Source organism: Lotus japonicus, chromosome 4 (genome assembly GCF_012489685.1).
Source record: "Lotus japonicus ecotype B-129 chromosome 4, LjGifu_v1.2".
NCBI classification, from domain to species: domain Eukaryota; kingdom Viridiplantae; phylum Streptophyta; class Magnoliopsida; order Fabales; family Fabaceae; genus Lotus; species Lotus japonicus.
This window is the reverse complement of record NC_080044.1, coordinates 41,481,385-41,496,517: the sequence shown is the minus strand read 5'-3', so window position 1 is coordinate 41,496,517 and position 15,133 is coordinate 41,481,385. Positions and strand designations below refer to the sequence as shown.

Genomic DNA, 15,133 nt, shown 5'->3' with positions numbered 1-15,133 from the left:
TGGGACAATCACTCTTGTAGTGCCCAGATTCCTTGCACTCGAAGCAGGTGACTTCCTTCCCAGAGGACTTCTTCTGACCAGATGAAGATTCAAATCTTCCTTTACTTTTCCTCGGTCCTTTGCCCTTGCTTTGTCTGTTCTTCCAGAGCTTGCTCAATCTCTTTGTGAGAAGAGATAGCTCTTCATCACAATTTCTGTTCTGCCTGATAGGCTTTCGCCTTGTCAGATTTTGACTTAAGAGAAATAGATTTGTCTTTCCTTTGAGGCTTGTGCTCTTTGAGTTCAATCTCATGGCTTCTGAGATGACTCACAAGCTCTTCTAGCTTCAAGGAGTTCAAATTCCTGGAAAGTTTCAGTGCAGTGACAAAAGCCATCCACTCCTTAGGCAAGCTTCTGATGATCTTTTTGACATGATCACCAGTAGAGTAGCTCTTGTTTAGCACTCTGATTCCAGCAATCAGAGTTTGAAACCTTGAGTACATCTCCTCAATGGTTTCACCAGATTCCAGCTTAAACTGCTCATATTCTTTTATGAGAGCAAGAGCATTAGTCTCCTTGACCTCTTCATTTCCTTAGTGCGTCATGACCAAGGAGTCATAGATGGATTTTGCTGTTTCTTTGTCAGAGATCTTCTCATATTCAATATATGATATTGAACTGAACAGCATGGACTTCGCCTTGTGATGATCATTGAAACGCTTCTTCTGAGCGTCCGTCATTTCAGTACGGGGGATCTTCACTCCTGAAGCATCTACTGGATAAGTATAGCCTTCCATGACCATATCCCAGAGATATGGGTCAGTTCCAAGGAAATAACTTTCGATTCTATCTTTCCAGTACTCAAACTTTTCACCATCAAAGACTGGTGCTCTGAGTTTGTTGTTGTTGTCAGCGGAAGTATTGGCTTGGGCCATCGTTGTTTTTCACACTAGGATCTGGATCACTGATCACTGTTAAGTGTATAAATCAGAACCAGAGCTCTGATACCAATTGAAGGTACGAAAAACACTAGAAGGGGGGGGGGTTGAATAGAGTTTTTAAACAAAAGTTTTCCCTTTTGAAGTTTTGACAAACTTAAAGATAAGAACTAGGTGCTGAAGAATATGAAGTAGAGCACGCAAGTATTTTATCTTGGTTAACTTGAGATAAAAGCTCAAGTTCCTCAGAACTTCTGAACGCCAGAGCTAGAATAGCTTGGGTCTTCAGAGCCAACTTCTTGCAGGTCTTCAGAACTTGAGTCTTCTACTTCAGGACCGTTCCTTCTGGAACATCTGGTCTTCAGAACTTCTGACTCCGGTTCTTCAGTACCTCTTGAGAGCTTCTATCTTCAGAACTTCTGAAGGATTTGCCACTGTTCTGAACGAACATGATAAGCTTTAGAACTCTCTTTTTGGTTACTCTTGGGTCTTCTTCTTCTGATGGAATCGGCTTGGGTCAGAATGAGAACCTGTTTGTCAAAACTCATAAAGACAAACGTTAGAGTACCATAATTGTTCATCCTCAAAAACCTTAATTGTAATCATTAAAATATAAAGATGCAACCACTGATCAAATCTTGATCTTACACAAGGCGGTGTAGATAGAAACTCAGAAGTTACTTGAAGGAAAGTTCATTAGGGAAGTTCAATACCCTACCTGTTTGGCAAATGTTGTTAGCGTGCGAAAGGCAAACGGGAAATGGAGGATGTGTACCGATTACACAAGTTTAAACAAGGTGTGTCCAAAAGACTCTTATCCTCTCCCAAATGTGGATAAGTTGGTAGATGGGGCTTCTGGAAATGAAATGCTTAGTTTGATGGATGCATATTCAGGATACAATCAAATTATGATGTATCGCCCAGATGAGGAGAAAACGGCATTCATGACAAGTCAAGCGAACTATTGCTACAAGAGAATGCCTTTTGGATTGAAAAATGCTGAGGCAACTTACCAGCGGTTGATGGACAAAGTTTTCGAAAGTCAAGTGGGAAGAAACATGGAAGTATATTTGGATGACATGATCGTTAAAACTGTCAAAGGGGGCGAGCACCACAAAGACTTGGTCGAGTCATTCGCACAGATCAGGAAGTACAACATGAGGTTAAATTCGGAAAAATGTTCCTTTGGGATTTTGGGCGGTAAATTCTTAGGGTTCATGATCACTTCAAGGGGGATCGAGGTTAATCCTGACAAATGCAAGGCTATTGTGGACATGAAGAGCCCGACAAATATTTGAGAGGTCCAAAGGTTGACAGGACGATTGGCGGCCTTATCTCGCTTTTTGCCAAAAGCAGGCGATAAGGCGGCACCATTTTTTGCATGCTTAAAAAAGAATACAACTTTTCAATGGACAGGGGCTGGTGAAGACGCTTTCCAGCAGCTGAATGAGTTGTTGGCCTCGCCACCAATGCTGGCTAAACCAACGCCGGAGATTCCTCTAATTCTTTACGTGGCGGTCACCGATGCGGCGGTAAGCACAATTTTGCTTCAGGAGGAAAACAAGCAGTACAAAATCATATACTTTGTCAGTTATACACTGCAAGGGGCGGAGGTGCATTACCAAAAAAATAGAAAAGGCAGCTCTAGCAATACTGAAAACGGCCAGAACACTTCGGCCATACTTCAGAGCTTTCAAATAAGGGTCAAGACTGACATCCCACTGCGGCAAGTTTTACAAAAACCTGATTTATCAGGGCGACTGGTTAGTTGGTCGGTAGAATTGTCAGAATACGACATTATTTATGAACCTAGAGGTCAAGTCACAATTCAAAGTTTAATTGACTTTGTAGCGGAATTAACGCGTACTGAAGGCGACAAGGAAAATTCAGAGTGGGTACTTTCAGTGGATGGTTCGTCAAATGAATCAGGAAGTGGGGCTGGAGTGTCAATCGAAAGCCTAGACAAAATGCTGATTGAACAATCGTTAAAGTTTGAATTCCGGGCGAGCAACAATCAGGCTGAGTATGAGGCATTAATAGCTGGTTTGAGACTTGCTATTGAACTGGGAGTGCAAAGACTATACATAAAGGGCGACTCTCAATTGGTTGTAAAGCAAGTTCGCGACGAGTACCAGGTGAAGGACCCGCAACTGCCTAAGTATCTGGAAATTGTCCAGAGGCTCATTCAGGCGATCGGACAAGTTAGGATTGAGCACATACCAAGAAGCCAGAATGAGCGCAAAGATGCATTGGCTAAATTGGCAAGTACTGGGCGACTCGGGAATTACCAAACGATGATACAAGAAATACTACCCCGCCCAAGTACAGATATGGTTGAATTCAAAGTAGCAAAGGCTATAGAGAATGGAGAGCCATCTTGGATGGACCCGATTATCGAATTTTTAAGTCAGCGACCTCAGGATGAAAGCAGAAACACCAAGGAAAGGAGAAGAGAGGCTAGTTTTTATACCCTGGTTGGCGGACAACTGTATAGGCGGGGAATTATGTCTCCAATGCTTAAATGTGTGGATACCGCAAAGTCTCAAGAAATAATGGCTGAAGTCCATGAAGGAGTCTGCTCAAGCCACATTGGAGGGCGGTCTTTGGCTGTGAAAGTACTCAGGGCGGGATTCTATTGGCCAACTATCAAAAAGGATTGCCTTGAATACGTGAAGAAATGTTCAAAGTGTCAAGTTTTTTCTGATATACACAAGGCACCGCCAGAGCAACTCACAACAATGACCGCCCCATGGCCCTTCGCCATGTGGGGGACGGATATCTTGCGACCTTTCCCAAAAGAAAAAGCTCAAATGAAATTCATCGTGGTGGCGGTGGATTATTTCACCAAATGGATAGAAGCTGAAGCACTTGCAACAATTACGGCAGCCAAGATAAGAAATTTCTTGTGGCGACGTGTTGTGTGTCGCTTTGGAGTTCCAATGGCGTTGGTCATGGATAACGGCACGCAATTTACCAGTGCATTGACAAGAGATTTTTGTGCTGACCTAGGGATTGACATGCGCTTCGATTCAGTCGAGCATCCACAAACGAACGGTCAAGCTGAGGCGGCCAACAAGGTCATACTGAACGGGTTGAAGAAAAAGCTGGATGAGGCGAAAGGGTGGTGGGCGGAGGAATTACCCGGAGTCTTATGGACGTACAACACTACGGTCCAAACGAGCACAGGGGAAACGTCGTACATGCTAACTTATGGTTCAGATGCTATGTTGCCTGTGGAAGTAGAAAACCAAAGCTGGAGGGTTATGCACTGAAATAAAGAAGAAAACAATGACAACCTGATTGCAAATTTAATCATGCTCCCAGAATTGCAAAGAGAGGCACACTTACACAATGAAGCTGGAAAGCTCAGGGTCGCCCGAAAATACGCAACTAATGTCGTCCCTAGAAAAATGAAGGCGGGAGACCTAGTGTTGCGTGAAAGAACGCTCACTTTAGGAAAGAATAAATTAACACCAAACTGGGAAGGCCCTTTTAGGGTTAAAGCTGAAGTGGGCGCTGAGGCGTCCAAGCTTGGCGGGACAGTGTGTCGAACATGGAACGCCTCTAATTTGAGACAATATTATAGTTAAGAAAAAGAATGTCGCACTCTTTTTTCCTTGAAAAAAGTTTTTAATGAGGCGACCTATGTAAAAGAAGGGAGGAAACTCTCATGTACGGGTCTATAGGCCCCAGTTTTTATTTGAAGGAAATGAGAAATGTTTTACAGTTTGATATCCGTCACAACTGACAAGATCTAACTTACAAACTTTCTTAACCAAATTTTCTATGGCAATGATCTAAGGTGACAAAAAACTTTCGCAATTAGAAAGTGTCATCACTGAGCAAACATAGCCTTGGCAATTCTAGTGGCTACTAGAAACCAAGCCCCGTCCGTAAAACGACTAAGGCCAGTAAAATGTGCCTAAGCCTTGGTCCTCATACCAAGCACAAAAAGCCTCGCCAAATGGCGAGCAAAGCCTCAGTAAACAGCCATAACAAAAATATAATAATCGCGAGCAAAAAAGTGATTAAAAATAGGAAATGGGACAAACGCCCAATGTTATAAGTCATTACAGAAAAGGGCGAGGCCCAACATCCAAATAAAAGCAAAATAAAGTCAAGTTACAACCATGGAAAAAATACTAATTAATTATTCTTTGCTTGATCGTCCGCATTGGCAGTGGGCCAGCATTCTCCACGCCCTCACCCTGAACCTTTTCATGTGAAGTAGCTTTCTCCACGTCCTCATCCTCGTCATCAGAATCTTGCATGAAAGGCAGACTGCTCACTTCAGGATCGGCGGGGCGATGATCTTCCCATCTACAATTAATCTTCTTCATGAAACCAAACTCTGAAAAATCAAGTTTAGGATAAAGAATCCACAGTTGATCTTTGAAGCTCAGATGACCCAAGACATACTGACGGGAGCTCTTTTCTAAAAGAGTCTCGTCGGATTTCTTCAGCTCGGCCTCAAGCTTCTTGATCTTCTCTTCAGCAGCGTTAAGTTTGGTTTCAAGACCTGCTTTGGCGGCCCTTTCCTTGGCGAGATCCTTCGTCGCCCCCCGTAACTGCCGACGCACACCGACCGAAGCATCCTCAGTTTGCTTCTTAGAAGTTTCAGCACGCTTCGCGGCGGTCTCCGTCTCAGTCTTCAACTTGAAATAGGCCGCCCTAGCCTCTTCAAGCTTCAGATTGGCACGGGTCTTGTCAGATTCTATGTTCTTTAAATGATGGAGAAGACCGGCGGTGCAACTGGCGGCAACAAGAACTTGGTTCACGGCGAGGGTCACTGCGCCTCGAACACCTTGGCTGGCCACTTCAGGGGGGATTTGGGAGTTGAAATTCCTCTCCATAAAGTGGAGACCATTGAATTTAGAGTCATAGACGGTGTGAAGAGCGCCGGAGACGCTGCCGGGCACTGCATCCCGTGATGATTGCGGAACAGGGCTAGCGGCGGCCACCAAGTTGTCAAAGGCCCCAAGAGTTTGATGCTTGGGCGGGGGAACGCTGCCATGAGGTTTCTTCTGAGCCTTAGACGAAGACTCATGCAGAGTTGTTTTCTTAGGATCATTTTTGGAAGAGCTGTTAGATTTCTGGCGCTTGGGCTCGCGGTCATCAACCAAAGGCGATTTCTTTCTCTCGCCCTTAGGGTCCCTCTTCTCATTTTTCCTCTGACCCTTGATAGTTTCGACTTGGCTTGAAAAGAAGGCTTGCATACTGTCAGCATTGACGCCGCCTTTGTTCTTGCCCATTTCAGTTGCACACAAAATAAAAGAATGTGCAGGTGAGTTATAGGCGACTCAAGAAGATAATATTTCAAGAGGAGCATCCAACAGATCTAAACTTACTAAAAAACTCTTGAAGTTTCCCATCCTTGGCGGCTTGGAGAAGGTCACAACAGGAAATTTGGGGAAGAGTAAGAATATATAGGGTGACCTATTGCTCCTCCTCGGTCAACGCCTCGAGCGCAACAGTAATATCGCGGCGAGGGTTGACAGTCCAGTGCAAGGGAAACAAAGGGCGATCTTTCGCGTCAAGGATGAGATTGAGAATTTCAGGAGAGTGGACAATCTTAAAAAACTTTTTCTGCCAATGTTTGAAATTACTTTTCAAAGGCTTAAAGATGGACATGTTGGGGCAGGCTGACAATGGAACAAAAGATACACAGGAAGGCTTGGCTATGCTAGTCTTATAAAAATAGAAAAATAAGGGGTAAGTGGGGGCGAAATTTAGCTGCTCACACTACAATTCAAAGCAGCGAATGAAACCCCAGGCGTTCGGTAAAAGCTGACACGGGGCGACATGCAGGAAAGTAAGCACGTCGCAGACAAAGGGAGAGAAAGGGAGCTTCATGAAAAGCTCGGTAAAAATATACCCGTGAAGGAAAAACCAAGCGGGCGCCCCATCGGCCACTGAAGGTTTAAGGGTTACAACCTCGTTATCATCACAAGGGGAGACATTCAGAGATAAATTGTCGTTGTGACCGGTGTTAGGGTTTATTCTGGTGAAACCCTGGGCGGTGAGGCGATTATTGTTTAAAGATTGAACGTTGTTCCAAACGGAACGGAAAAGGCACTTATCATCCATGCACTTTTCACTGGTGCGCCAATCTTCAGAGGTTGAAGGGTTATCGGAGGAAATGTGAGAAGTTATGGAGGCGGTTCTTTTTTTGGTAAGGTTTGAAGTGGAGGGGAAGTTGTTGGACTCAGAGTCAGAATCAACCTTAATAACCTCTTGGATAATGGTGGTTTTATCATCATCGGACCCAGAGTTAAGGGAAATGGAAGAAAAAGATTGACCTTGTGCAGACATTTTTGGAAGCTTCATGGGAAGGAGATGATGAACAGAAAACAAAAGATAAAGAGTAACCGAAGGTCAGTGAGGTAACTGGAAAGCAGCGAGCTATGGTGGCCGGAAGAATGTAGTAAAGGTCACCGGCGTAGCAAGGGTCACCGGAGCGAAAGAACTTCAGAAACGCAGAGGAAGGCAGAGGTTCAGAGTGAAGAAAAGTAAAAGCAAATGAAGTTTATGATTTGGGATTTTATAGCCAACTGAATGAAGAAAGTGAAAGTAAGGGGAAACGACGCGACTGTTTTCAAACGCTTGCACGAAACGAGGCAATCCCTCGAATCCCGCGTGAAAAGACAGCGGCAGTTGAATGCTAATGATGGCAATTTCTTGATAACGGTGCAACATTATGTGAAACAGCGCGAGATAAGTTAGACAGTTTGGGCGACCAGGGCTAAATGGGCGGCCTCATTCGAATTCCACAAGACATCTCAGCGCCAGAAAGAGGCGAGGCTTCAGGTCTTGTGGGCTCGTGGGCTAGGATAGATAAGGCGGGTTGTTGGCGTGACGACAGTATGGATCTTTCGCCCCAATAATAAGACATTTCAGCTTCGGAGAGAGGTGAAGCTTCATGTCTTGTGGGCTTGTGGAGTGGGCGGGTCATCATAAGTGTTGGTCAATTCGCAAGTGTACGAATACCTCCGGGTTTTAAATTATCGAACCACAGGGAACTAGATTGCAAATTCAGTTTAAGATTCCAGTTTAAGGTTGAAAAGCAAGAAAAATTCAGTTTTAATAATTGGTTGTTTCTTGAGTTTATAAAAAGACAAGTAATCAAGTAATAAAGCGATTGAAAAACAGAGATGAGATTGCCTTGGGTTCTTGTTCAACTATTTCAGTTTTAGCAAACCTTCCTATTCAATTAATCCCGAGTCTCTCCTTGATGTTCTAGTCTAGTTAGTTGTCTTTCGATGCCTCGCAAAGAAAACCCTTCCTAATCAAAAGATAGGTTCAATTCCTTGATCACCTAAACATTTGCTAGAAGCACTAAGCATACAAATCAGGCCAACAAACCCCACCCCGTCCTCTATTCCTAGCAGCAAGTAAAGAAGGAGTAATCTCACAACAAGTCCCAATTCTACAACAAACTATCGTTATGATTATAGAAAAGTAAGAAGCTAGCATGCATTCAAGCTTGAAAGATAAAGCATAGAAGTGAGATTCAAGGGTTTACTCAGAACTTCATGAATAGAAAAGGATTGATAGCTAAAACATTCAAAGTCTTACACAGAACCCAAAGCAAAAGGGGTTTTAGCCAAACATGGCTATGAAATCCATGCTAGAAAATAGAGATAAAACCTGGAACAAAGGGCTTAGGGAAAGCTCCTCAAGCTCCAGAACTCAAACTCTCTCTTCTAACTTATGAAAATATGATAAAAATGACAAAAGGTACAAAAGAAATGACAAAAAGCCTATTTATAGGCAAACAGGTCGAGTCTGGGCGCTCAGGCGCCAATTCAGAGCGCCTGAGCGCCAATTGCATGCAAAAACATGCTCTCTGGACCCAATTGGCGCCTAGGCGCCCATTCCCAGCGCCTAGGCGCTCAAGCTCGCCTGAAAAGGGCTTTTTGGCTTCTGAAACTCCTCTTTTCAATCCTCTTTAAGTTTTCCATCAATTCCAAGCTTATTGGCCTTCTTCCTTCTTCAGTTCCTGATCTGAAACTTAACCAACAAGCCAAGGAAAATTCTAGAAGCTCAAAGAGCTTATTAGCACAAGAGATCCTTCAATTAACACAATAAAACCATGCAAGTCCTAAACTTTACCTAAAATGCAAGAAAACTCCCTATAAAACTACTAAATTACCAAAGCAAAATAAAGACTAAAGAAAAGATAAAAAATGCATGAGAATGCATGAAACACTGCATGAGACTCAACAAAAAGACTCAAAACACACAAAGAAATGACCCTAAAAACACTACTAAAACAGGGTCATCACACCACTATACTCAATGACAGCTCGCCCTCGAGCGTAAATAACACTCGCTTGCCCTCAAGCGCAAGAAATGCTCCCAAACAAGTGCTCTCAACAAGGAATACTTCATAAAAAACAGGGGGACAAAGGAATCACAGCTAGTTCCAAGAGAAAGACCCAACAACCTTCTTCATGCATCTTTTGAAAAGAGAAGAGTGTAGAGTCCATTCATGAGAAGCATATAGAACTAAAATCCTAGGACGAGATATTGATTTAGTGCACTAAGCACACAAGTAGTTCATAGGTTCTGGATATCATTCACTCAAGAGCACAGAGATCAAACATGCACAAATTCAATGAGACTTCAAAGGGTTGAAATGTTGGCTTGGTGGAGTACAAGGTGGTCGGTCCCTAAGGAAGACTAGGCTTCAAAACTATTGAGTGTGGTCCAATCACATAACCCCGGAGCTTTCATCAACAAACTTTACAAGCACCAGTCTCTTGACCCCTTTCTCAACTTTCTTTTCTTTTCTTTTTTGCACTCCAACTTTGATTAGGAGTTCTTTTCTTTTTATTTTTCTTCTTTTTCAATATTTTTCACTTAGGGCAAGAAACACTTTCAACTTTACTTAGCTCCAAAACAATGCAAGGACCAACACTCCCCAAAATCCAACCAAACATCCGTCCCAATCACTTGGCTACAACAAATTCTCCAATAAGGCTCAAATGGGACAACTAAGGACAATGTTCAAACCAACAACTCTGAAGCTCAAAAACCTACAAGTCTCAAGAATTGTACAAGTATCACAAAGCATGCAAAGATTGAAATCAATACAGAACCAAGAAGTACGAGTGAGTCAGGATCCTCCAGAGAAATTTTATGGTAAAGGGTCAAAGATAGACCCTTATGGACTCACACCAACTCTATTCTTAAGAAACACTCGGAAGACTGAAGTCTCCTCCTCTCTTCCCCAAGCATGCAATCACTCATCCCCAAAAGACAACACAAGCATTTGCAAAAACATTTTCAAAACTAGCAACATGTTAGAGAGCATAACTACGGGCAAAAACATGTGAGTATAGGGAAGTAAAGACCCAAAAACGACTCTAACAAAACAATGCATGATAAAAAGAAAAATAAAAGCTACAAAGGAAAAATATGAAAAAATGCATGAGCTAAACTAAGGGAAAGAGTCGACTTCCTTTACAAGTTACCATGGAGGACTTAGATACACCTCCTACTCCAAAATTCAGGCTCTCAATCCCTGCACAATGCAACAACCAAACAAGCAAAATAAAACAAAACTTGGGTTGTCTCCCAAGCAGCCCATTGTTATAGTCTTAGGTAGACTATCCCCCTTGTCAAGGAGGTTTGAAAAACATGGTTTCCAACTTCAGCACCTCACCACCGAGGTACACTTTCAATCTCTGCCCATTCACAGTGAAAGTATTCTTGGTCTCCGGGTTTTCAACTTCAACAGCACCATGAGGAAACACCCTCCTGACCACAAAGGGTCCAGACCATCTAGACTTAAGTTTCCCAGGGAAGAGTCTCAATCTAGAATTGAAGAGCAGCACCAATTGCCCTGAGACAAATTCCCTATTCAAAATTTTTCTATCATGCCACTTCTTTGTTTTTTCCTTGTAGATGCTAGCACTCTCATAAGCTCGGAGTCGAAACTCATCAAGCTCATTCAATTGCAAGAGTCTCTTCTCGCTAGCAACTTTCCAATCAAAATTCAATTTCCTTATGGCCCAATAGGTCTTGTGTTCTAATTCCACAGGTAAGTGACATGCTTTCCCAAAAACTAAGTGGAAAGGAGAAGTACCAATCGGAGTTTTAAAAGCGGTTCGGTAGGCCCATAAAGCATCGTCAAGTTTCCTTGACCAATCCTTTCTGGAAGAATCTACCACCTTTACAAGAATACGTTTTAACTCCCGATTAGAAATCTCAACGTGCCCACTAGTTTGGGGGTGATAGGGGGTAGACACTTTGTGCTTTACACCATATTTTTCCAAGAGAGACTCGAAAGCTCTGTTGCAAAAGTGGGTACCCCCATCACTTATAATCGCCCTAGGAACACCAAACCTAGTAAAAATGTTCTTCTTTAGAAAAGCAACCACCACCTTAGAGTCATTTGTTGAGAGTGCAGCGGCTTCAACCCACTTGGAAACATAATCAACAACCACTAAAATATACTGGCAACCAAAAGAAGGTGGGAAAGGTCCCATGAAATCGATGCCCCAGACATCAAACAACTCAATTTCCAAAATATTTTTTAGGGGCATCTCATTTCTCCTTGAGATGTTACCAGTTCGTTGACATCTATCACAACTCTCAACAAATGCTCTACTATCCCTATGCAGCGTAGGCCAATAGAAACCACTTTGGAGAACCTTAGCAGTGGTCCTCTCCCCACTAAAATGTCCACCATAACTTGATCCATGGCAATGCCAAAGAATTTTCTCAAAGTCAACTTCTGGGATACACCTTCTAATGACTCCATCAGAACAAATTTTGAAAAGGAAAGGGTCATCCCAGAGGTAAGATTTTGCATCATGCAGAAATTTTTTCTTTTGCTGCCAGGTCAAGTCATGGGGAATAAGTCTAGCAACACGAAAATTAGCAAAATTTACATACCAGGGTAGGGGTTCCTCGGTGGAAACAGCTAGGAGTTTCTCATCCGGGAACTCCTCTTGAATAGGTATTGGGCTGCACGCCCTACCTTCCAATCTTGACAAATGCTCTGCCACGCCATTGTCCTTGCCTCTCCGGTCAATGATCTCAAGGTCAAACTCTTGAAGGAGAAAGACCCATCGAATCAACCTTGACTTAGAGTCCTGTTTAGCAAACAAATGCCTCAAAGCAGCATGGTCAGTATGAACAATCACTTTAAAACCCAAGATGTAAGGCCTAAACTTTTCGCACGCAAAGACTACACCCAACAACTCTTTTTCAGTTGTAGTGTAGTTCCTTTGGGCCTCATTCAACACTCTACTTGCATAGTATATCACATACAACACTCTTTCTTTCTTTTGACACAAGACAACCCCTAAAGCTAGATCACTAGCATCACACATGATTTCAAATGGTAGAGACCAATCCGGAGCAACAATTACCGGGGCTGTCACCAAACTCTTTTTAATAGACTCAAAAGCTTTCAAACACTTCTCATCAAAAGTAAAGGTGCCTCCTTCTCAAGCAAGTTGGTCATAGGCTTAGCTAAATTGGAAAAGTCTTTAATAAACCGCCTATAAAATCCAGCATGCCCGAGGAAACTCCTAATACCCTTGATGTTAGTCGGGGGAGGGAGCTTTTCAATGACTTCAATCTTAGCTCTATCAACCTCAATCCCCTTTTCGGACACCTTGTGTCCAAGAACTATGCCATCCCTAACCATGAAATGGCATTTCTCCCAATTCAAGACCAAGTTGGTCTCTTGACATCTTTTCAGAACCAAGGCTAAATTCCCTAGACAAGCATCAAAATTCGGACCAAAAACAGAGAAGTCGTCCATAAAAATCTCGATGCAAGTCTCTATCAAGTCAGAGAAAATAGCAAACATACACCTTTGGAAAGTAGTTAGGGCATTGCAAAGCCCAAATGGCATTCTCTTATAAGCAAACACGCCGTAAGGGCAAGTGAATGCCGTCTTCTCTTGGTCTTTCGGTGCAACACAAATCTGGTTGTACCCGGAATAGCCATCAAGAAAACAGTAGTATTGATCCCCAGCCAACTTATCCAGCATTTGATCTATGAAAGGCAAAGGAAAGTGATCCTTTCTAGTTACCGAATTCAGCCTTCGATAGTCAATACAAACCCTCCACTTCGTCACTTGACGAGTGGGAATCAACTCATTATTCTCATTGGCAACCACAGTGATGCCTCCTTTCTTGGGAACCACTTGAACGGGACTTACCCATTCACTATCCGAAATTGGATAAATCACACCTGCATCAAGCAATTTAATTATCTCTTTCCTCACCACATCCTTCATGGAAGGCTTAAGTCTTCTTTGAGGTTTAACTATAGGTTTGTAATTTTCTTCCAACAAAATTTTATGCATGCATATCGCAGGACTAATACCTTTGATATCATCAATAGTCCAACCCAAAGCTGACTTGTGATCCCTCAAAACTATGAGGTGTTTCTCCTCTTCCAAGGGAGTGAGAGCACTTTTCAAAATAACAAGTTTATTCTCACCTTCCTCAAGATAAGCATACTTGAGAGAGGAAGGGAGTGGCTTGAGCTCACTCTTCTCCTCATTTAGAATCTCCTCATCCCTAGTTAATTCTTCTTTCCAAATGTTTTTGGTGGCAAGAGATGAGACAGATTCTAATTGAGATAGAGTAGCATTCACCTCATGGTACAAGGAATCAAGTTCTCTCTTAAGATTTTGGTCCTCTATCTCTAACCCCTCCATGATTGTTGTTTCCAAGGGGTCCTTAATAGTTATCCTAACAAACTCCTCACACACGAGCTCATCCACTACTTCACATCGGAAAACTTCCTCATCCGCTCGGTGTTTCAAAGAGTCAAAAATATTGAAGAGGACCTCATCTTCACCTACTTTCAAAGTTAGAGTTCCCTTAGCCACTTTAATCTCAGCCTCACCAGTGGCTAAGAATGGTCTCCCCAGTATGAGAGGAACTTTAGAGTCCTCTTCCATGTCTAAAATGACAAAATCCACTGGGAAGACAAACCTATCCACCTTAACCACAACATCTTCAATGATCCCGTAAGGTGTTTTTAAGGACCTATCCGCCATTTGCAAAGAAATCATAGTTGGGGTAACCTCACCTAAGTTCAACCTTTTAAACATACTAAGCGGCATCAAGTTGATACTCGCTCCTAGATCACACAAGGCTTCTACCATAGTTAACCCCTCTATCTCCACCGGAATGGTAAAACTCCCGGGATCTCTCCTCTTTTTAGGCATCTTCCTTTGCAAAATGGCACTACACTCTTCGGTCATCAAGATAGTTTCATCGACCTCACTCAACTTCCTTCTCTTACTGAGGATATCTTTCATGAACTTAGCATAGATTGGCATTTGCTCCAAGGCTTCGGAGAAAGGAATATTAATATGAAGTTTCTTAAAAACTTCCAAGAACTTAGAAAATTGTTTATCCAAATTTTTCTTCACCAAAGCCTTGGGAAATGGAATCTTGCGGAGTTCAGGAGTATGGGTATTCACAACTCTAGTCCTAGTGGGCCCTCCAGCTCTTTCTACCTCAGCTTCCTCACTTTTCTCTCCCTCAACTTTCTCCTCTGACTCATGTAACACTCTTCCACTCCTAGTAGAAACCACAGCAGTATTTTCTTGCTCAGTCAAAGTTAAAGTTTCAGAAGAGAACTTACCTTGGTGATTCTCGGACATTTGCTTTGCTAGCTGTCCCAATTGACTCTCCAAGCTCTTTATAGCCATGTCATGGCTCTTGTAATTGCTCGATGTATGATCAATGAATCTCTCAATCAGCTCCTCAAGACTCTTCTTGCCAACCGTCTTTACAACAATTTGCGGCTGGTCAAGAGGGCCTTGTTCTAAGGTTGGAGCTTTTACTCCTTGAGTCAATGTTCTGACCTTGCTAACATCATCATTGACAGTACACTGGTTACTATCATGAGATTCACCACAAAATTTGCACTCCAAACTAGTTACTCTCGCTCCAATTGACTTGGTATCCTGAATATGTTTCCGCATTTCCGCCACTTCCTCGGAGAGTTGCTTGTTGGAGGCTATGAGCTTATCATAAGATTCCACTTCAAGAGAACTTCTTCGGATTTGGCGTTCATTCTCGGAGTTCATGGCTCTCATCGCCATTTTCTCTATCAAATCATACCCCGCTTGTGGGGGAAGGGCATCGAACTCCCCACTTGAAGCCGCGTCCAAGCCAAACCGTGATGAATATAGTAACCCATCATAGAACTTCGCCACACATTCGGCTTGGGTG

The 15,133-nt window shown here is 42.8% G+C and overlaps 1 protein-coding gene across 1 annotated transcript; it reads left to right on the top strand.

Annotated features, from left to right (window-relative positions):
- Positions 1 to 2,386: 2,386 nt before the first annotated feature.
- LOC130712759 (uncharacterized) lies at positions 2,387 to 4,189 on the top strand. The gene has a single exon (XM_057562577.1). It carries the CDS (start codon positions 2,387 to 2,389, stop codon positions 4,187 to 4,189), a length of 1,803 nt encoding a protein of 600 aa, XP_057418560.1.
- The last annotated feature ends 10,944 nt before the right edge of the window (positions 4,190 to 15,133 follow it).

Bases quoted from the DNA above. Each gene is read 5' to 3' on its own strand.
- LOC130712759 (XM_057562577.1), top strand. From the start codon at position 2,387: ATGCTGGCTAAACCAACGCCGGAGATTCCTCTAATTCTTTACGTGGCG.